At 39.9% G+C, this 22,211-nt stretch overlaps 1 protein-coding gene across 1 annotated transcript; it reads left to right on the top strand.

Annotated features, from left to right (window-relative positions):
• Positions 1–1,313: 1,313 nt before the first annotated feature.
• Positions 1,314–1,944, top strand: LOC137758226 (histone H2B-like). Its single transcript, XM_068534436.1, has one exon. It carries the CDS (start codon positions 1,314–1,316, stop codon positions 1,821–1,823), a length of 510 nt encoding a protein of 169 aa, XP_068390537.1. The 3' UTR covers positions 1,824–1,944.
• Positions 1,945–22,211: the final 20,267 nt, after the last annotated feature.

A 22,211-nucleotide genomic window follows, 5' to 3' on the forward strand; every position in this document is an offset into this window, starting at 1 on the left:
AAGTTAATGATTTGAATTCAGAGATTGTACTGTATGTGTCTCTTGTCCCTTGTATACAAGTAAGGGAAGGATTTGACTACTAACACATCAAGTGGGATTTTTGTATTTTCATTGGTAAATGGGATTCTTTAGAAATAAGGAACGGCAAGCTTCCTTCACTGGTTTTATCACCATATTACGTTTTCTGGTAATAAAGATGAGCCTTCCGCTTTCATAATTGGAAACATTTCATGAGCAGTAGAAATAGCAGTTCTTTAAAAGTGCAAATGGACACAGCTTTGGAATCTTGACCATTTCAGATGAAACCACATTGATGAACCCCCCCCCCCTTTTTTTCAATTCTTCTTAAGTCCTTTTTTGATTCCAATTCTGCAATTTATTGGTAAGGAAACACATTAAAGAAATGCCTTTCTCTGTATTGTCATGTATTCTTGCAAGAAATACGCTTTTATTTTAAAGAACTTCCCATTTATTCCTTCCATTCCTCCTATGGTGTTTTCTTAGAGAATTAATCATTGTTTTCAATCAACAACTCTTACGTTTGTTCACAAATTCAAGCATGTGGGGTATTTTGAGGACCTAAGGAATGTTAAGAAAATTTTATATTTGAGAAATGTTTAAGTATTTTTACTAATTTTAAAAGTATTCCCATTTCTGTTTGTGTTCCAACTTTGGACAATGTGGCTTTGAGATTTCAACTTTTTCTAATTCACTGGGGGTTTTGATCATAATTGGAGGCAGTAGATGGTCAATTATGTCCCATGATTTCGGGGAGCACTCTGCCGACCATGTCAGAGACTTCCGGCTCAAGCCACGGAGGCTCAGCCATGGAAAGACAAGATACTATGTGGCAGTAAAATGGCCCGCCAAGTGGCTAAAGTCATTCTGATGGCGGCGACGACTTGAGTTAGGGAGGTCAGACTCGCTCAGGAAGCTCAAACTGATTTTTCTTCAGTGTAGGTGACTTGGGTGACATCTTTTCAGAGTTCTCATGCATAAATAGTAGGCATAAATCAGCTGAGGTGAACTTTGCCTACATGGGGCATAGTTCAAAGATTTTCTGGTAGAGGTCACGGAAAGTTTAAAGTCAGCAGATTTCCACTGTGATTCGCTGACTGGAGGCCAAGCAGGGGGCCATCCAATCACAGGTGACATGGGGTTCCTTAGTGACAGACCGCCCTGCTTTGCATTTTATCCAATCAGATGGGAGCATTGCCCGTGACGTCATAGAAGGCAGGGAGTAGAAACCGGTCGAAGGGACCTCGACGGCCGCACTGTCCTTCCCTCTGAGCTGCGGGGAAGACGATTCCGACATGCTTGAGCCTTCGTCTGAGGCGTCTGAAGAAAGCCCGGGCACCAAGGAGACGTCTGAAGAAAGCCCGGGCACCAAGGAAGCCGAGCCGAAGAAGCCGAAGCGCCGCTGCAGCCGCCGTCGCCGCTGCAGCCGCCTTCGCCGCCGCCGCTGCAGCCGCCTTCGCCGCTGCAGCCGCCTTCGCCGCTGCAGCCGCCGCCGCCGCTGCAGCCGCCGCCGCCTCTCTGACGGCTTCGACAGCTTTGCCACCTATTTCGGAAGGGTGCTGCAGCGGGTCCAGGAGGGCCTGAGCCTCTCGCAGGAGGCCGTGAACGTCATGGATTCGTTCGTGAAGGACATCTTTGAGCGAATCGCCGGCGAGGCGGCGCGCCTGGTCCGCTCCAGCAAGCGCTCCACCCTCACCTCCAGAGACATGCAGACCTCCGTGCGCCTGCTGCTGCCTGGGAAGAGGGGCAAGCACGCCATATCCAGCGCCACCAAGGCAGTAATTCGATACATCACTGGCAAATGAGCTGCCTCCGGACCACCTGAGCATCGCAAACCAAAGGATCTTTTCAGAGCCACCTCAGTTTTCTTAATAAGAACTGTATTCTAACAAACTTTGATCGACTTTATTTTTTAAAGTGTGTCATCCTGCTAATTTTTAAACATCTTTTTTGAAAAGAACTAAATATTATCAACTACATTTTAATATATCTATGGTCTAATTTGCTCAAAATGAAATAGTGAGTTTTGTTCAATAATGTTGCATTACACCACTTTACTAAAGAGTGAGTTCTTTTATTTTTCTAGGTCAACCTTTCACAGGGTCTGTAAGATAAAGTTATTTACCTTTTTCACTCTCATTTTCTCATGAATGTATGGCAAAATTTTCCAGAGATTCATTATGTACCGTAATGACAACAAATTAAGTGCAGGAACATGTATAAGAATTCAACAGACATATTAGAAGAGATATTAAGGAGGTTTTCTTTTTCTTTTTTTTAATTGAAGTATAGTTGATTTACAACGTTGTATTCGTTTCTGGTGTACAGCAAAGTGATTCAGTTATACATATATATATATATATATAATCTTTTTCATATTCTTTTTCATTACAGGTTATTACAAGATATTGAATATAGTTCCCTGTGCTATATGGTAGGACCTTGTTGTTTAGCTGTTCTATATATAGTAGTTTGTGTCTGCTAATCCCAAACTCTTAGTTTACTCCTCCCCCCTCCTTTCCCCTTTGGTAACCATAAGTGTGTTTTCTATGTTTGTGAGTCTGTTTGTTTTGTAAATAAGTTCATTTGTATCATATTTTAGATACCACATGTAAGTGATATCATATGGTATTTGTCTTTCTTTGACTTACTTCACTTAGTATGATGATCTCTAGGTCCATCCATGTTGCTGTAAATGGCATTATTTTATTCTTTTTCATGGCTGAGTAGTATTCCACTGTATATATTCCACATCTTTATCCATTCGTGTCAATGGACATTTAGGTTGCTTCCATGTCTTGGCTATTGTAAATAGTGCTGCTATGAACATTGGGGTGCATGTATCTTTTCACATTAGAGTTTTCTCCAGTTATATGCCAAGGAGTGGGATTGCTGGATCACATGGTAACTTTATTTTTATTTTTTTAAGGAACTTCCATACTGTTTTCCATAGTGCACCAATTTACATTCCCACCAACAGTGTAGGAGGGTTCCCTTTTCTCCACACCCTTTCCAGCATTTATGATTTGTAGACTTTTTGATAATAGCCATTCTGACTAGTGTGAGGTGATACCTCATCGTAGTTTTTGAAACCGTGCACCTCAGATTGGGACTTGAACCTAATCTCACCTCAGATGAGACTCGAACCCACCTGACTTGCACCTCAGATGGGACTTGAACCCACAATCTCTGGCTTAGGAAGGTACTCAATTCCACAGTCTCCCAGGTAAAACTGCACACCTGGTCTCAGGACTTAATGAAGTTCAGGTTCTTTATGTCTCACTGCAGAAGGAATTCAGTGAGAGGAAAAGTGATAGGTAAGAAGTAGATTTATTGAGAGAGACACACACTCCACAGACAGAGTGTGGGCCATCTCAGATGGTGAGAACGGGCCCCCACATATGGAGTGGTTAGTTTTTTATGGGCTGGGTAATTTCACAGGCTAATAAGTAGGAGGATTATTCCAACTATTTTGGAGAAGGGGTGGGGATTCCAGGACTTGGGCCACTGCCCACTTTTTGGCCTTTTATGGCCTGGGAACTGTCATGGTGCAGGTGGCTGTGTCATTTGGCGTATGCTAATATATTACAATGAGCATATAATGAGGCTTGGGCCTAGCCTAGTAGGTTCTAACTGGGCCTATCTTGGGCCTAGCCTAGTAGGTTCTAACTGAGACAGGATCTTAGTTCCCGGACCAGAGATTGAACCCACGCCCTTGGCAGTGGAAGCATGGAGTCCTAACCACTGGACTGCCAGGGAATTCCCCACACTGTTTTGATTATTGTAGTTTTGTAGTAAGCTTTGAAATCAGGGAGTAGGGCCTAGCCTAGTAGGTTCTAACTGAGACAGGAAGGAAGGAGGCAGGGCACAACCATTAAAAGAATGACAGCCATTGGGAAGAACAGGATACCAAAAAAAAGCGGTTAGAACCTACCTGGAAATTGTTCATGACAAGAGGTCCATATTCCCCTATAACATTTTCCCTATTATAATCATACCCAGTCACAGTTCCTGATCATTTGATGTTCTTAAAAGATACCATTGGGCTTCCCCGGTGGCGCAGTGGTTGAGAATCTGCCTGCCAATGCAGGGGACACGGGTTCGAGCCCTGGTCCGGGAAGATCCCACATGCCGCGGAGCGACTAGGCCCGTGAGCCACAACTACTGAGCCTGTGCGTCTGGAGCCTGTGCTCCGCAACAAGAGAGGCCGCGATAGTGAGAGGCCCGCGCACCGCGATGAAGAGTGGCCCCCACTTGCCGCAACTAGAGAAAGCCCTCGCACAGAAGAAACGAAGACCCAACACAGCCATAAATAAATAAATAAATAACTTAAAAAAACAACAACAACAAACTGGTGAATTTAAAAAAAAAAAGATACCATTATTATTCACCAAGGGCATAACATCTTCCCTTAATGAACTATAATTCTGAAGGAACATAGTTCACATTTATTTAAATGTTTAGCTGTATCCACTGAACTTGATTTTATTTTTTGCATTTTTAGATCATAAACCATATGGAGTTAATTATCGTTCCTGAATTAATTTTAGTGGAAGGGAGAGTTAGACAAATGTGTTTTAAGTATATAATGAATATTATTTTTATTCTCCTCAGTACCCTCACTGTCTATCAGAATATCTCCCATATATATTGTTTCATAATGGGTTATAAATATAAATAATTTATGTGTGGTTTAAAATGCCTCACAGCCGGACAAAGTGAAAGTCTCTTTTCTAATCAATATTCCTGCATCCCACTCCCCAAAGGTAACCACTGCTATTGTTTGATTTGTATTTGGCATGCATTTTTCTGTGCATATTGAAATACACATACGTAAATAGATACAATGGTTTACACATTAACTGATTTGTTTGTTAGATATGAAATTGGAATCACAGAATAACACTGATCTGCTACCTATGTTCTTCATTTAACAAGATGTGTGCTTTTTAAATTGTTTTCATTAAGGTATGATTTAGAGAAAATAAAATTCACTCCTTTCAGTGTCCAGTTCTATGTCTTGAAAAGTACATACACTTGTATATGTACACTTGTATACAGTTGTATAACCGCACCACAATCAGGATATACGAGTTCCATTATGCCAAAAAATTCTCCTGTGCCTTTTTGTAGTCAACCCATTCTCCCCACCTCAACCCTGACAACGACCTATTTGTTTTCTGACTCCCAAATTTTGATAGCTGTAGGTTTTCACTTTTATTTTCATTTTAATTCTGTTCTATGTATTTTTAATTGAAGTATAGTTGATTTCTGTTCTACGTATTTTTGATTTCCCTTGAGACTTCCTCTTTGACCCATGAATTAACTTGATATGTGTTGCTCAGTTTCCAAGTTCTCAGAGATTTTCCTGTTATCTTTCTATTATTAATTTCTAGAATTTTATTCCATTATTGTCAGATAACACATTCTGTTTGGTTTCAATTTTTTTAAGCTGTTAAGGTTTGTTTTATGACTCAGGATATAGTCTATCTTGCTGAATGTTCCATGTGCATTTGAAAAGAGTGTGTATTCTGCTGTTTTTGGGTGGACTGTTCTGTAAGTGTCAGTTAGATCTAGTTGGTTGATGGTGGTGTTCAGTTCATCTATAACCTTGCTAATTTTTTGTCTACTAATTCTATTACTGAGAGAGGAGTATTGAAGACCCAAATTATAATTGTGGATTTGTCTATTCCCCTTTCAGTTCTGTCAGTTTTGCCTCTTGTATTTTAAGACTCCGTTGTTAGATATAATACATATTTAAAATTGTTGTATCTTCCGGGTGAATTGACTGACTCTATTTATCCCTGGTAACTGTGTTTGCTTTCAAGTCGACATTGTCTGATAATGTAAAGAATCGATAGATTCTCCTGCTTTCTTCTGATCAGTGTTTGCATGGTGTATTTTTATTCATTGTTTTACTCTTAAGCTACCTATATCATTATATTTGAAGGGAGTTTCTTGTAGACAACATAGAGTTGGGCCATTTTTGTTTTTTGTTGTTTTATAAATCCATTCTGACGATCTAAGTCATTTAGTTATGTATTTAGACCATTGACAATTAATTATTGATATGTTTCTATTTCGATCTACCACTTTATTTTGCATGTTTTCTTTGTCCTCTCTGTTTTTCATTACCCTGTTTCCCCTTTCTTTGGCTTATCTGAATGCCTTTTAGTATTTCATTTTAATTTTCTATTCTGAATTTGAATATATCTCTTTGTATAATATTTTTGTGGTTGCTCTGTGGATTACAAACTCCCTACTTAACTTTCCACAGTCTATTCAGAATCAATACTCAGAATCATTATGTTACCACTTCAGTTGATATGTAGAAACCTCACCTTAATGGATCCCCTTACCCTCCCCCCTTTACATTACATTTGCCTTATGTATTATAACTACACTGAAATCTACATAGATACCTACTATAGCTACTTTATTGAAAACTCCATCTGTTAATGTTATATTTTGCTGTGATTTTCCACTATTTACCATGATTTTGGAAACCCATTCAGCTGCATCTTCATATTCACTTTCTCCCTAGATCTCCATGAATTCTAAATTGGTGGAAATGTAAATTGGTACAGCCACTATGAAAAACAGTACAGAGGTTCCTTAAAAAACTAAAAATAGAGTTGCCATATGATCTAGCAATCCCACTCTCTGAGCACATATCCAGAGAAAACTCTAATTCAAGATACATGCACCCCACTGTTCATAACAACATTCTTTACAATAGCCAAGACATGGAAACAATCTAAATGTCCATCGACAGATGAGTGGATAAAGAAGAGGTGGTATGTATATACAATGGAATACTACTCAGCCACAAAAAAGAATGAAATAATGCCATTTGCAGCAACATGGATGGACCTAGAGATTATCATACTACGTGAAGTCAGAAAGAGAAAGACAAATGCCATATGATATCACTTATATGTGGAATCTGAAATATGATACAAATGAACTTATTTACAAAACAGAAACAGACTCACAGATATAGAAAACAAACTTATGGTAACCAAAGGGGAAGCGGGGGAGGGAGTGATAAATTAGGAGTTTGGGATTAACATATACACACTACCATATGTAAAATAAACAACAAGAACCTACTGTATAGCACAGGGAACTATATTCAATATCCTGTAATAAACTATAATGGAAAAGAACATGAAAAAGAATATATGTATATATATCTATAACTGAATCACTTTGCTGTACGCCAGAAATTAATACAACATTGGAAATCAACTATACTTCAGTAAAAAAAAAAAAAGTAATATAGGTCATTATTAATAAATTAAGCAATACCTTGGACAACATTGAATGCCAGTGTCCAGAGAAATTAGAGCATTTAGAGCCCTGTTGGCTTCAGGATACAACGGGAAAAGCTTTAGAGTAATTTCAAGCTCACGTACTGAGCAGGTACCCATAGCAGTTCCCCTGATTTACTTCACCTCTCCTGACTTCTTACCCTTATCTAAATTATAGGATTAAATAGGGACTTCCCTGGTGGTGCAGTGGTTAGGAATCCGCCTGATAGTGCAGTGGACATGGGTTCGAGCCCTGGCCCAGGAAGATCCCACATGCCTTGGAGCAGCTAAGCCCATGAGCCACAACTACTGAGCCTGCACTCTAGAGCCCATGAGCCACAACTACTGAGCCTGCATGCCACAACTACTGAAGCCCACATGCTTAGAGCCAGTGCTCCACAATAAGAGAAGCCACTGCAATGAGAAGCCTACACACCACAACGAAGAGTAGCCCCCACTCTCTGCAACTAGAGAAAGCCCACGCGCAGCAACGAAGACCCAATACAGCCAAAAATTAAATAAATAAATAAATACATAAATTAAAAGAAATGTTTAAATTATAGGATTAAATAGGTAACTGAGTAAGTGTTAAGAGTAAAGGAGATACAATTTAGAGTACCATTTGTTTACATTCATTTCCTACCCTCCATATCATCTTTCTCAGAGGAGACGTCTGTTCTGACTGATCCCTTTCTACCCACCATCTTAGAAAGCAGTCATTCACATAATCCCCATACTTAATTCTCATCATCATCAATCATCATCACCAACACCAACATCTGCATAAGAGGTCACTGTGTATATGAAGCGTTTGTCAGTCTTCTTTCATTATCACCCTCCAGGAGCCCTTTCAGACATTTTTTGCCTAATTACCCCCAACCCCACTCCCCAGCGGAATGTGAAATTGTTGATACTCCAGATGTAGTTTATCTGTTTATGTACGGTGGTCCTTTGGAAGCTCACAGACCGCTGTAATATCTATGAAAACCCTAACCTCAAGAACCAATCTTTGACCTCTTGGGGGTGATGTCATCTGTTGAGAATGCATGGTATATTGTGATGAGGGCAAAAGCTGGAATCCCATTCCTGCTCCATACATCCCTCGATCCACACTAGAAAATCTGTCATGATTAGATGCCCAGCCTTGATAGAGCATCCATGGAGCCACCCTCATCCCTCTCTGGGAGAAATTTCACTTTCCTCTCTGTGTCCTCAGATGCCCTTTCCTCCCTAGCAGGTACAAGCAGCCTAATCATTTCCATAAGTTTTCACAAAGGACAGAAGAAACACTGGCTTCGGACAGCTTCTGCTTCCAGCCTGGTCACAAACTTCCCATGCGGCAGGGGGAAGGAACACCAGGCTTGGCTTCCTGCTGCTGGGAGGGTTAACACAGGGAGAACAGAGATTAACCACCTCAGCAGTACATGTCCTGATACCTTTGCTAAAGATCTGCCACCAGCAACTAAAGGGGACCAGGCTGCCAGGTCCCACCCCTGGCTCTGGCTGTTGGCGTGGGGAACAACCTCTTTGCCATTTGTCTCTGTGCTCAAGAGCACTTGCTTTGTAGTCACACACATCCATGAAGAGAGGATAGTGATACATCACTAGTGGGGCTGTTGTGAGATTAAATCCAGTCACTAACATGAAGAACCTAGATCTGGGCCCCTCTAAACAACCTGCTTCATAAATAGTAGCCCTTTCCTCCGTCAATCAGAGAGCTCATGTGGTCCTCACCCGCCCCTTCAGTTGGGGCCCCTTCACCAGATTGCAGGTCAGAATCACCTTGGGGATCTTTTTCTAAACCCTCATATGAATTTCCCTTGGTGGTGGAAAGAGGGCTTCTGTATCAAAAGCCATTCAAGTTATTCAGCCATGATAACATGGGCCTTAAAAAACAGATATGCCCATTTGGCACCCGTAGTGTGTGGCAGTGTCCATTTCCCCTTCATTCCACCAGCATCAGTTATGAACAGCTTTTGTCTTTATTGCTAAATATGATCTCTTCTTTCTTCCAGACCAGTCCCAGTGGAAGAGTCACCTCAGAAGGTCTGTCCTTGATGTTATAAATTCACAGGCTCCTCCCCTAGGGTTGCCAGATTTAGCAAAGAAACATACTGGATGCCCAGCTGAACTTGAATTTCAGATGAACAAAGTAATATTGCATGTGACAAATTTACACAAAAAAGGATTTTTTGTTTATTTTAAATTCAAATGTAAATGGTTTAAATATAATCTGGTAACCCTACACATGGAGGGGTCTGGAGGGGAACCAAGGTGCTCCAGTCAACAACCGCAGCTGAGCCCCTAGCAGAAGCCAGAACCCATGCTCATCCCTGTGAGTGAGCTCTCTCAGATGTACCAGCCTCACGGAGCCTCCAGCTGATGGCAGCCCCAGGTGAGACACCACATGGAGCAGAAAACTATCCAGCTGAACCCAGTCAACCCACATTATCCCGAGAAATTAAAAAATGGCTATTGTTTTGGTGGTGTTTGTTAAACAGAAATGGATATCTGAACCATGTAGTTTTGGTGAACTCTCTTTTTCTATAGTCTGTAATCTTTGGATAAGATAGGGACTTGCTGCTCTTTGAAGGTTCGATAGGACGTCGTGATAATTTTGGCTATAGTCTCCGTGTGGGTTTATATGTGGGTATAGATTTTGAAATTTCCTCAGTTCCTTCTGGGATTCCCAAGATACATTTTCACGATGTACGATTTTCATCATACTCTTGGAATTTTAGAAATTTATTCCTGAATTCCCTTCCACAGACGAGGCTCCACTGCAGTCATGCTTGTGAAGGGATGGAGAGGTATTGCTACAAACTGCTCCCTGAGGCACATGGAAAGCCGTATCCTCAGAAGGTGCCTTGGTGAGTACATTGTCAGAACAAGGGCTGTTTACTCATTTCAAGAAGGGTTTCTCAAAGAAGGTGTCCTGAAACACTTTCTCCTGCTACAGGGATAGCCTTGCAAGGAAGCCACTCTTCTTGAGTACACATAGGATGCCTTCACCAGACCTCAGAGACATATGCATTGCAGTCCTGGTCCTTTCTGACTGTCCCAGTGCAGCACTGCTGGGTGGATACGTCTGTGCAGTTCTGGGGTTCGTTAATACGAAGACCACTACCCTTGTGGAAATCTGAGCCACATTCTACAGTATCACCTTTATAAGGAATAACGTTGATGTATTTTCACCTTATTTTTCATATTTCTTAGTTGGTTTAGAGTCAAGATATGGAGAAGGGGTGTATTTTCAAGGCCCCTTAAAGACTCAGTCATTTTAGAGCAAGACCATAGGAATAGTTTGGGACCCGGCGAGACACAGAAAAGGGAAAGGAGCTGTGGATCTATTTGTAGACCCACTCCTGAGGGCAGAGTAAACATGTGCTCCATAAGGGCAGGTTGGTTCAAGAACTTTGAAGGGAGAGGGCCTGGGCTGTGCAACCTGTTTGTTCAACCAACCTCACTAATCAGCTAAGTGATTCCCTAGATAGAGGAGTGAGTGTCTAGAGAGGTTACATGGGTTTGGCCGTGGCTGTCCCTCCACGTGGAAGAAAATATTGGGCATGGAGGCTAGGAATTCCCCAGGAAAAAACAATGTATCGTTCAATTGACCCAGGTTTCTGCCTATTAAGTGACTATGATGTTTTAGGCCTGCCTCCCTGGAATAACTCTGAAATTTGTAAATGACATTTTTGCATATGTATCAAGATCATTGGGTTACATGATTATAGAGAGTTCTTAGTTCTCTGCCACAGATGGCTAACTGCTTAGCATGGGCTGTGATAGTACACGTTCACCCTCAGAGGGAGGGCTGACTCATCTGCAGGAACCCTACATACTTCCCTGGGTCTCTGTGTTCTGATAATACACCCCTACTGTCTCTTTAAAGCAAACACAATTCCTGACGACAAGCACATGTTTTGTCCCACGAAACTGGACAGATTTTTTTTGCCAGTTGCCGGGGTCCCAGTCTAGTGCTTCAAATTAGTATGTTTTCCAAGTGGCAGCCTGAAGAGCTACGGTGTTTTGCTTTAAGCTAAAGACAAGGGGGTGGAGGAGGGTGGGGAGGTATTTAAGGTGGTGGAGGACCTGCCTGAGCCAGGCGGTTACTATACTATAGAAACGTGACGTCAATAAGGCGACCTTGACGACTTTTTAATGGAGACAGAAGCGGCCTGGCAAGGAGAGCAGGTTTCTCCTTTAGGTGTTTGGAACTGAGTTGGGAGAGTGGGTGCCCGCGACGGGGGCTGGACCACCCTGCGGTGTGGGGAGACAAAGGGATCCACATCCAGGTCACTTCTTTCCCGCTTTGGGGGCTCGGTGCCCGGGCTGTCTCGTAGGCAAAGCCATTGGGGTCCTGCCCGGCCCCAGTGGGTGCGGTGTCCTGCTCCAGGGGTGTCCTCGAGCCACTTTCCTTCTAAAGGCAGGGGCGTGGGAGGTGAGACAGGTAACGACTCTCTCTGAGCCTCAGCTTTCCCCTCTGTAAAATGGGGATAAGAACGCTTTCCCCACAGTGTCACTGTGAACATTCAGTGATAACACATGAATAAGCCGAAGGCCCTGTGGTTATTCCGGGATCATGAATGTTTGTATGAATTCAGGCCACTTCTTATTCCTTTTCCACTTTGTTCTCAGGGGACATATGAGGAAAGGAGAAGAAAAAGGCCCTGGTGGGAAGCTCATTGTACCTTCTGGTGGTTAGGATCACTACCCAGTTGTTTCAGTGTCCTTGTCTCTAACGCAGTGCCTAGCACGGTGCGGGGCACACAGTTACACTAGTAAAGCATGGTGATTGCCGGATTTGTCTCTCCCTGTGCAGCTCCTCATGCTGGTGGCCTTGCTCATATCAGGTGTCTGAAGGAGGCAGGTTCTGAGCATCTGTGTCCTGATGGCTGCTGGAGCTTCTGCTCCAGGTTCAAGGGCAGGAGAGCCCAACACTTCACATCTTTCTTTGGATATGCCGCCTGGCTCAAGTGAGTTCATAGATCTGATAAAAGCATGTTGTGGAATAGCTCCTGTGAGGTTCACAAAATGTACAGAAGCTACTTTGATTTAATCATGGGAAAGAGGTTCAGCACTTGGGATTTCCATCAGCAGCTACATGCTTTGTAGTAACCCTTGAGGCCCGTCTGATAGAAGTCTTTTTTTCCCCTTCCTTCCTTCCTTCCTTCCTTCCTTCCTTCCTTCCTTCCTTCCTTCCTTCCTTCCTTCCTCCCTCCCTCCCTCCCTCCCTCCCTCCCTCCTTCCCTCTCTCTCTCTCTTTCTTTCTTTCTTTCTTTTTTGGTGCTGAAAAGCAATGGATTGTCCATTTGGGAAGGAAGTTGGCCTTTAACATTCATTAGTAATAAATATACCTAAATTGTTCTCACCTTTTACATAATAATCAGTGATTCCCTTGTATCTCTCAGATGAGTATGGAAATATGCAGTAGTTAGATCTTCCTAACAACTTGACATTGTAATGTAGATTCTTCCCTGGTGACTATGGTTGTTTTTCCTTTTATAATGACATTTTTAAAAGAACCAGACAATTTCCAAGTGTTAGTTTAAAATGTCAGTGATAGAATTTATTTTTAAAAAAGCATTTATTACTTTAGAGTTTGCCCTAACAGAATGATACTCAGCTACATTCCCTGAAATAACCAGTTCCTCTTTAATATCATTATGATTTTCCTGAGATATAATGTTTTTATTTCTGTACTTCAGAAGGAAATGAACATCAACTTTCCCTAAATATTTGGGCATACTTTATTGCATATGATTATTTTGGTTATTTGATGACATAGTGTGGATCTGTTAATGTACAGGAGCATAATTGTAAGAATTTTTCACCTGATTAATTTGGGTTTTGCACATGTAAAATTATTTTATGTTTAGGCATTCAGGTAAAATGAATTTAGTCCATAGTCCAAATTTGAGAAATAGTAGTTTTCTTATGGCTTTGTTCTAGAAATATGTGATATTTTTACATTTTTCTATGTATGTTTGGTTTTCCACAAATATGCCAATGTATAAATTTATAAGTATCTCTGTGTGTGTAAGTCATAATAGTATACATAGCATACATCCTATGTACAGGATACATCCATGGAAAATATTCTACTTGTTTTGCTCTTTCAGGAGGACCCTATCTCAGAGAAATAATTTTAACAAAGGAAATGCAGGGGAGTGGACTACTGACTTACAGAATAGAGAGGGTTTCTTGGTAAGACAACCAATCAAAACTCTGGCAAGTATTGGTATTGTTATGCAACTGAATCTACACATTTTACATACCCAAGGCTAAATTTTTATTAATGTTTAATTATGGAGCATCTATAAATAAGAAAGATTATTATTATTTATTTAAATGCCTACATTTAGAGCTTTGGAAAAAAGTTCAATCGGAAAAGCATAGAATGTACTGATGATATTGCCATCATTGCAGGTTGGAGCAGACATTCATCAATCAATACGATATGGAACTGCTGTGTTCAAAAGTTTGGGGATGAGATTATGGAAAGAATCAATATCATTCTTAGTACTGATCTACACTGAAGAATAAAGTATGCATCTTTAGGTGTATCAGTATAATTAAAACTAGACCCAAGTCTGCAGAAAAAAATATTGATGTCTACATTATATATCACAAACTAGAAATCTATCTTCCATTTTAGTCATGCTAGACCTTCAGAACAGAATAGCCTTTCAATGACAAGTGGAATTAGGGACTGGTAAGAAGGAAAAATATTTCATCATTCCACTTGCTCCATCGTGACTGAGGACAAATCCTGAAAGTCCTATACAGTAGTGTAGAGAATATGAACTTGAAATTCATATAGCTCTGGATCAGAATTCAAATCCTGGCTTCAGGTTATAACTCCAGGCAACTTAAAGTTTTTAAGTTTTAGTTTCCTCGCCTGTACACTGGGTAACATATCTAATTTGTAAGAGTATTGTAAGGGTTAGATAATATAATGCTTGTAAATGTTTCTATCCCTGATGTTGCTCTTGTTAGTTCATTTTAACTGTTGTATAGTAGTCTGCATTTTGAATAAATTCGACACCTTTCTCTATTCTTGTACTCTTTTTTGTCTAGCTTCGTTTGTTCTACATCACACGATTTTGATATTTACCCATGTTGCTGCATGCAGCAGTTCTTTTCTCTTAGTTATGTTATATTCCATTATATGACTATCTTACAATTTATGTATTCATTCTACTATTGTTGCATATATATGAGTTGTTTCCAATCTTTGACTGTTATAAATAATGCTTCTGCATTCTTGAACATGTCTTTAAGTGCATATGTACACATTTCTTTAGGATATATACATAACACTAGAAATATTGAGTCATAAGGAATGCATATGTTCAGCATTCATAGATATTTCAAAATAAATTTACATATTTATTGTAATGATACATAGTCATATAACTCATGAATTGTCTTGTTGCTGTGTATCTTCATCAACATTCAATACTGTTATTTTGTTTAACCTGTCTGGTATCTGTATAGTGGTACTATATCAAGTGCTTAATTTGCATTTCTTGTTTGACAAATGTGGTTGAGCACTTTTTCATATATTTATTGTCCATTTGTATATTCTTTTGACTCAAGTACCTGTTCAAGTATTTGGCTCATGGTGTTGTATCTGTCTTAATGCTGTGCACAAATGTTTTATATATTCTGGATATGAGGCCCTTGTCCAATATATGTATTGCAAACATCTTCTCTCACTCTGTCACTTACTTCTTGCTCTTGATGTCGTTTGATAAACAATTCATAATTTTACCACAGTTCAATTTAAATTTTATTGTATAGTTAGTTCTTTTTGTGACCACTTTAAAAAATCTTTGCCTACTCAAAGATCAAAAGTATGCTTTCCTATATTTTCCTTAAAGAAAGATCATTTTTTCACCTTTTACATTTAGGCTTATGAATCATATAGATTTGATTTTGTGTATCCTATGAGGAAGGGCTCAAGCTTCACTGCTTTCCATATGTGTGTTCAATTGATCTGGTACCACTTACTGAAAAGATCATCTAATCTTCACTGCATTGCAGTGGCACTTTTGTCATAAATCAGGTGATTTTTGTGTATGGATCTCCTTTTGGTACATCTATTATTTTCCATTGGTCTATAAGTTTATCTTTACACCAAAATCAAAAATTTTATTACTTTAGTTGTGTAAGTCTTATATCTGGTAGTAGAAGTTCTCTAAATTTGATCTTCATGATTGTCTTGCCTGTTCTTAGCGTCTGCATTGCCATGTATGTTTTAGAATTATTTTGTCAATATCCACAAAGAAACATGTTCAGATTATACTTCGAATTGCATTAGCTCTATATATCAATATAGAAAGAATATCTTTACAATATTGAGAATTTAAAACCATGAACAAAGTTTCTTCCTCCATTTATTTAGGTCTTTAATTTACTGCAGTCATGTTTTACAGCATCCTATCTAGAGGTCTTATGCATCTTTCATTAGAGTTATTTCTAAGTGTTTGATATTTTTGATGCTATCATAAATTGTATTTCTTTTAAATTCATTTTTAAATCATTTGTTGTAAGTATATAGAACCAAGACAAACTTTCACATACTGACTTTATATACAGTAAATATGATAAATTCACTTATTAATTCTAATAGTTCTTATGCAAGTTTTTTGCATTTTCTAAATACACAATCATATCATCTTCCATTTCCACTTTCATATGTTTTATTTTAATTTCTTACCTAATTGCACCAGTAATTCCTTTGATAGAAGTGTTGGTAGCACAGATCTTTGTCTTATTATTTATCTTAAATGGAAAGATTCCAAGATTTTACCATTATGAATGATGACTACAACAGTTTTATACACATACATGCACACAAAAATATTGTTAAGTTGCCACATATCAAGGTATTCAATTAGGACAATGAGCCAAACTGAAAGAAACAACCAAATCTCTGTTCACTTACCATGACAGTACAAGCAAGAAGTAGAAAGAGGCACCAGCTCCTCAGTTTTCCATTTTCCCCCCACAGAATGGCACCAGGTGAGGGTCAGATGACATGAGGGGTACACAGGGGGATTGTCTCACTGCTCAGGCGCTGCAAATTAAGGGTTCCTGCCTCTTTACGAACCCAGGGCCTTGGAGAAAAGGGAAGGACTGAAAATGGAAAACTACTGAGTCAAGATGGAGAAAAGTGCCTCAGCCAAGGCCCCAAAATCATTAGGTCTTTTCTAAGGCACCTGGAAAGTGCCTCGGTTAAGGCCCCTAATAAAGTCTCTGAATAGTGGCACCTGGGCTAGGAATGCAGCTATGCATATAATCAAGGCTGACCCAGGAGGGTCTGAGCCCTCGGCTACAACTCCCTTGATGAATTAACCACTGCTGAGGTATATGAGGAAATAAGCTCATAAATTTCATATAAATTGCCCTTCGTCACACATAAAATTGCAATGATGCTAGTACATGACATATCACATTTTTATTAGGGTTGGTGTAAGTTGGAATTCCACAATTTTATGTTAGTATCAAGGACTGAAATAAATAAAATCAGAAATCAGATAGGAGATGCAACACATGATACCACAGAAATACAAAGGATCATGAGATTACTATAAACAGTTACATGCCAACAAACTGGATAGCCGAGAAAAAAGAGATACATTCCAGAAACATACAACCTACCAAGACCAAATCATGAAGAAATAGAATATCTGAGCAGACCAATTACTAGTAAGGAGATTAAATAATTTATCAAAAACCTCCCAACAAGGAAAATCCAGGACCAGAAGACTTCACTGGTGAGTTCTTCCAAAGACTTACAGAAGAATGAATACCAATCCTCAAACTCTTCCAAAAAAATAGAAGAGTAATGAACACTTCCAAACTCATTTTATAAGGCAAGCATTACCTTGACACCAAAGCCAGATAAGACACTGCAAGAAAAAAATTATAGGCCAATATCACTGATGAACATAGATGCAAAAATCCTCAACAGAATATTAACAAACTGAATTCAACAATACATTAAAGGGTCATACACCAAGATGAAATGGGATTTATTACAGGGATGCAAGGATAGTTCAACATCTGCAAATCAATCAAAGGTGACATACCACATTAACAAAAGGAAGGAAAAAAATCATATGACTATCTCAATGATACAGAAAAGCATTTGACAAAATTCAAAACCCTTTCATGATAAAAGCTCTCAAGAAACTTAGTATAGAGGATACATACCTCAACATAATAAAGGCTCTATATTATAAGCCCATAGCTCACATCATACTGAATGGTAAAAAGATGAAACTTTTCCTTCTAAGATCAGAAATAAGACAAGGATGCCCAGTATCACCACTTTATTCAACATAATACTTGAAGCCCTAGCCAGGGTAATTAGGCAAGAAAAAGAAATAAAAGGCATCCAAATTGGAAAGTAAAATTTTAATTGTCTCTATTTGCAGAAGACATGATATTTTATACAGAAAACCATAAGACTCCACCAAAACACTGTTGGACCTAATAAAAAAATTCAGTAAAACCTCAGGATACAAAATTAAAATACAAAAATCACTTACATTTCTATACACTAACAAAAAACTATCAGAAAAAGAAATTAAGAAAACAATTCTATTTATAATAGCATCAAAAAGAATAAAATATATAGGAATAAATTTAACCAAGAAGGTGAAAGATCAGGACACCAAAACTATAAAAATTTGTTGAAAGAATTTGAAGACACAAATAACTGAAAATATATTCTGTGCTCAAGGATATGAAGAATTAACTTTGTTAAAATGTCCACACTATACAAAATGACCCACAGATTCAATGCAATCCCTACCAAAATTCCAATGGCATTTTTTACAGAAATAGAAAAAACAACCCTAAAATTTGTATGAAACCACAAAAGACCCCAAATAGCCAAAGCAATCTTGAGAAAGAATAGAGCTGGAGGCATCACATTTCCTGATTTCAAACACCATTACAAATCTATAGTAATAAAAATAGTAAGGTATTGGCATTAAAAACTGACACATAGATCAATGGAACAGAATAGAGACCCCAGAAATAAACCCATGTATATATGTCAATTAATTTTTGACAAAGGAACCGATAATATACAATGAGGAAAGGAAAGTCTCTTCTGTAACTGGTGTTGGGAAAACTGGATGACCTCAGGCAATATAATGAAACTGGACCTCTGTCTTACACCATACACAAAAATCAACTCACAATGGATTAAATACTTGAATGTGAGACCTGAAACTGTAAGACTCCTGGAAGAAAACATAGGGAATAATATCCTTAACAATGTTGTTATCAAAGATTTTTGGCTTTGACAACAAAAGCAAAAATAAACACGTAGGAATACATCAAATTAAAAAGCTTCTGCACAGCAAAGAAACCATCAACAAAATTAAAAGTCAACATACAGAATGGGAGAAAATATTTGCAGATTATATATCTGATAAGGGACTAATATTAAAATATATAAAGAACTCAGGGGGGACCTTCAAGATTGTGGAGAACACATAGAGATCACATTCCTCCTGACAAATGCATAAAAAAAATACATCTACATGTGGAACAACTCCGACAGAACACCTACTGAACGCAGGCAGAAGACCTCAGACTTCCCAAAAGGCAAGAAAATCCCCACGTACCTGGGTAGGGCAATAGAAAAAAGGAAAAACAGAGACAAAGGAATAGGGACAGGACTTGCACCTCTGGGAGGGAGCTGTGAAGGAGGAAAAGTTTCCACATACTAGGAAGCCCCTTCAATGGTGGAGATGGGGGGTGGGCGGGGGGGGAAGCTTCGGAGCCATGGAGAAGAGCACAGCAACAGGGGTGCAGAGGGCAAAGTGGAGAGATTCCCGTACAAAGGATCAGTGCCAACCAGCACTCCCAGGCTGAGAGGCTTGCCTGCTCACCCGCCAGGGCGGGCGGGGGCTGGGAGCTGAGGCTCGGGATATGGAGGTCGGATCGCAGGGAGAGGACTGGGGTTGGCAGCGTGAACACAGCCTGAAGGGGGCTAGTGCACCACAGCTAGCCGGGAATGAGTTCAGGAAAAAGTCTGGACCTGCCTAAGAGGCAAGAGACCATTGTTTCTGGGTGTGCGAGGAGAGGGGATTCAGAGCACCGCCTAAACAAGCTCAAGGGATGGGCACGAGTCACGGCAATCAGCGCGGACAGCAGAGACAGGCATGAAATGCTAATGCTGCTGCTGCAGCCACTAAGAAGGCTGTGTGCGAGCACAGGTCACCATCCACACCTCCCCTTCCGGGAGCCTGTGCAGCCCGCTACTGCCAGGGTCCCATGATCCAGGGAAAACGTCCACTGGAGAACACACTGCGTGCCTCAGGCTGGTGCAAAGTCACCCGAGCCTCTGCTGTCAGAGGCTCGCCCCACATACTGTACCACTCCTTCCCCCTGGCTTGAGTGAGCCAGAGTCTCCTAATCAGCTGCTACTTTAACCCTGTCCTGTCTGGGCAGGGAACAGATGCCCTCAGGCAACCTACACGCAGAGGCGGGGCCAAATCCAAAGCTGAACCCCAGGAGCTGTGCAAACAAAGAAGAGAAAGGGAAATCTCTCCCAGCAGCCTCAGAAGCAGCGGATTAAATCTCCACAATCAACTTGATGTGCCCTGCATCCGTGGAATACCTGAATAGACAACGAATCATCCCAAAATTGAGGTGGTGGACTTTGGGAGCAACTGTAGACTTGAGGTTTCCTTTCTGCATCTAACTTGTTTCTGGTTTTATGTTTATCTTAGTTTAGTATTTAGAGCTTATTACCATTGGTAGATTTGTTTATTGATTTGGTTGCTCTCTTCCTTTTTTATATATATATATATTTTTTCCCTTTTTCACTTTTTGTGAGTGTGTAAGTGTATGCTTCTTTGTGTGATTTTCTCTGTATAGCTTTGCTTTTACAATTTGTCCTAGGGTTATGTCTGTCCATTTTTTTTTTTCTATAGTTTTTAGCACTTGTTATCATTGGTGAATTTGGTTTGCTCGCTCTCTTCTTTCTTTCTTTCTTTCTTTTCTTTATTTTACTACTTTTTTATTTTTAATACTATGTTTATTATTTTTTATTTTAATAACTTTATTTTATTATATTTTATATTTCTCTTTTCTTTCCTTCTTTTTTTTTCTACCTTTTCTTCTGAGCTGTGTGGCTGACAGGGTCTTGGTGCTCCGGCCAGGTGTCAGGCCTGTGCCTCTGAGGTGGGAGAGCCAAGTTCAGGACATTAGTCCAGCAGAGACCTCCCAGCTCTACATAATATCAAACAGTGAAAGCTTTCCCAGAGATCTCCATCTCAATGCTAAGACCCAGCTCCACTCAACAACCAGCAAGCTACAATGCTGGACACCCTATGCCAAACAACTAGCAAGACAGGAACACAACCCCACCCAATAGCAGAGAGGCTGCTAAAATCATAATAAGGTCACAGACAACCCAAAACACACCACCAGACATGGTCCTGCCCACAAGAAAGACAAGATCCAGCCTCATCCACCACAACACAGGCACCAGTCCCCTCCACCAGGAAGCCTACACAACCCACTGAGCCAACCGTAGCCACTGGGGGAAGACACCAAAAACAACGTGAACTATGAACTTGCAGTCTGAGAAAAGGAGACCCCAAACACAGTAATGCCACTGGCATTACTACCACTACCACTGGCATTTTTCACAGAACTAGAACCAAAAATTTCACAATTGGTACTGAAACACAAAAGACCTCGAATAGTCAAAGCAACCCCTTTCCCTGGGATCTGACCTCGGAAGCCCGAGCCTCAGCTCCCAGCCCCCACCCGCCCTGGCGGCTGAGCAGAAACAGAGGACTTTTATACTATGTAGAGGACTACAGTGATACATGCTGTCTTCAGATCTGTGCCCACCAGACCAATATCTATGTTCAAACCTCAGCATGGCCCCTAGAATTAACAAGTGCACATAACAAGGTTGCAGGATACAAGGTCAACAAACAAAAGTCAATCAATTTCCATAGAGGGTACACCATTTTACATTCTCACCAGCAATCCAAGAGTTTTTAATTTTTCCACATCCATGCTAACACTTGTTATTTTTCATTTTTAAAAATTATATCCACATAGTGGGTGTGAAGTGCTATCTTATTGTGGTTTTGATTTGCACTGGCCTAATGACTAGTGATGTTGAGCATCTTTCATGTGCTTTTTGGCCATTTGTATATCTTCACGGGATAAGTATCTATTCAAATCTTTTGCCCATTTTTATTTGGGTTACAGGCATGCCTCATTTGATTGTGCTTTGCAGATATAGCGTTTTTTTTTTTTTTTTCAAATTGAAGGTTTCTGGCAACCCAGCATTGTCAGATGATAGTTAGCATTTTTTAGCAATAACGTATTTTTTTATTCAAGGTATGTACATTGTTTTTTAGACATAATGCTATTGCATACTTAATAGACTACAATATAGTATAAACATAACTCATATGCACTGAGAGGCCAAAAAAATTTGTGTGACTCGCTTTATAAAGTGAGTATGCTATACGTATTTGATCTTGTATCTTGCAACCTTCCTGAACTCATTAGCTCTAATAGTTATTTTGTGTGGGGATTCCATAGGATTTTCTTATATACAATCTCATGTCATCTGTGAATAAAAATAGTGTTATTTCTTTCTTTCCAATCTGGATGGCTTTTGTTTCATACTCTTGCCTAATTGCCCTGGCTAGAACCTTCAGTACAATGTTAACTATAAGGGGTAAAGGCAGACACCCTATTTTCTTTCTGACCTTAGGGGAAAAGCTTTAAGTCTTTCAACAATTAAGTATGGTGTTAGCTGTGGGTTTTTTTTGTAGATGCCCTTTATTAGGTTTAAGAAGTTCCTTTCTATTCCTAGTT

This window comes from Eschrichtius robustus, unplaced genomic scaffold (assembly GCF_028021215.1).
Source record: "Eschrichtius robustus isolate mEscRob2 unplaced genomic scaffold, mEscRob2.pri scaffold_751, whole genome shotgun sequence".
Taxonomy (NCBI): domain Eukaryota; kingdom Metazoa; phylum Chordata; class Mammalia; order Artiodactyla; family Eschrichtiidae; genus Eschrichtius; species Eschrichtius robustus.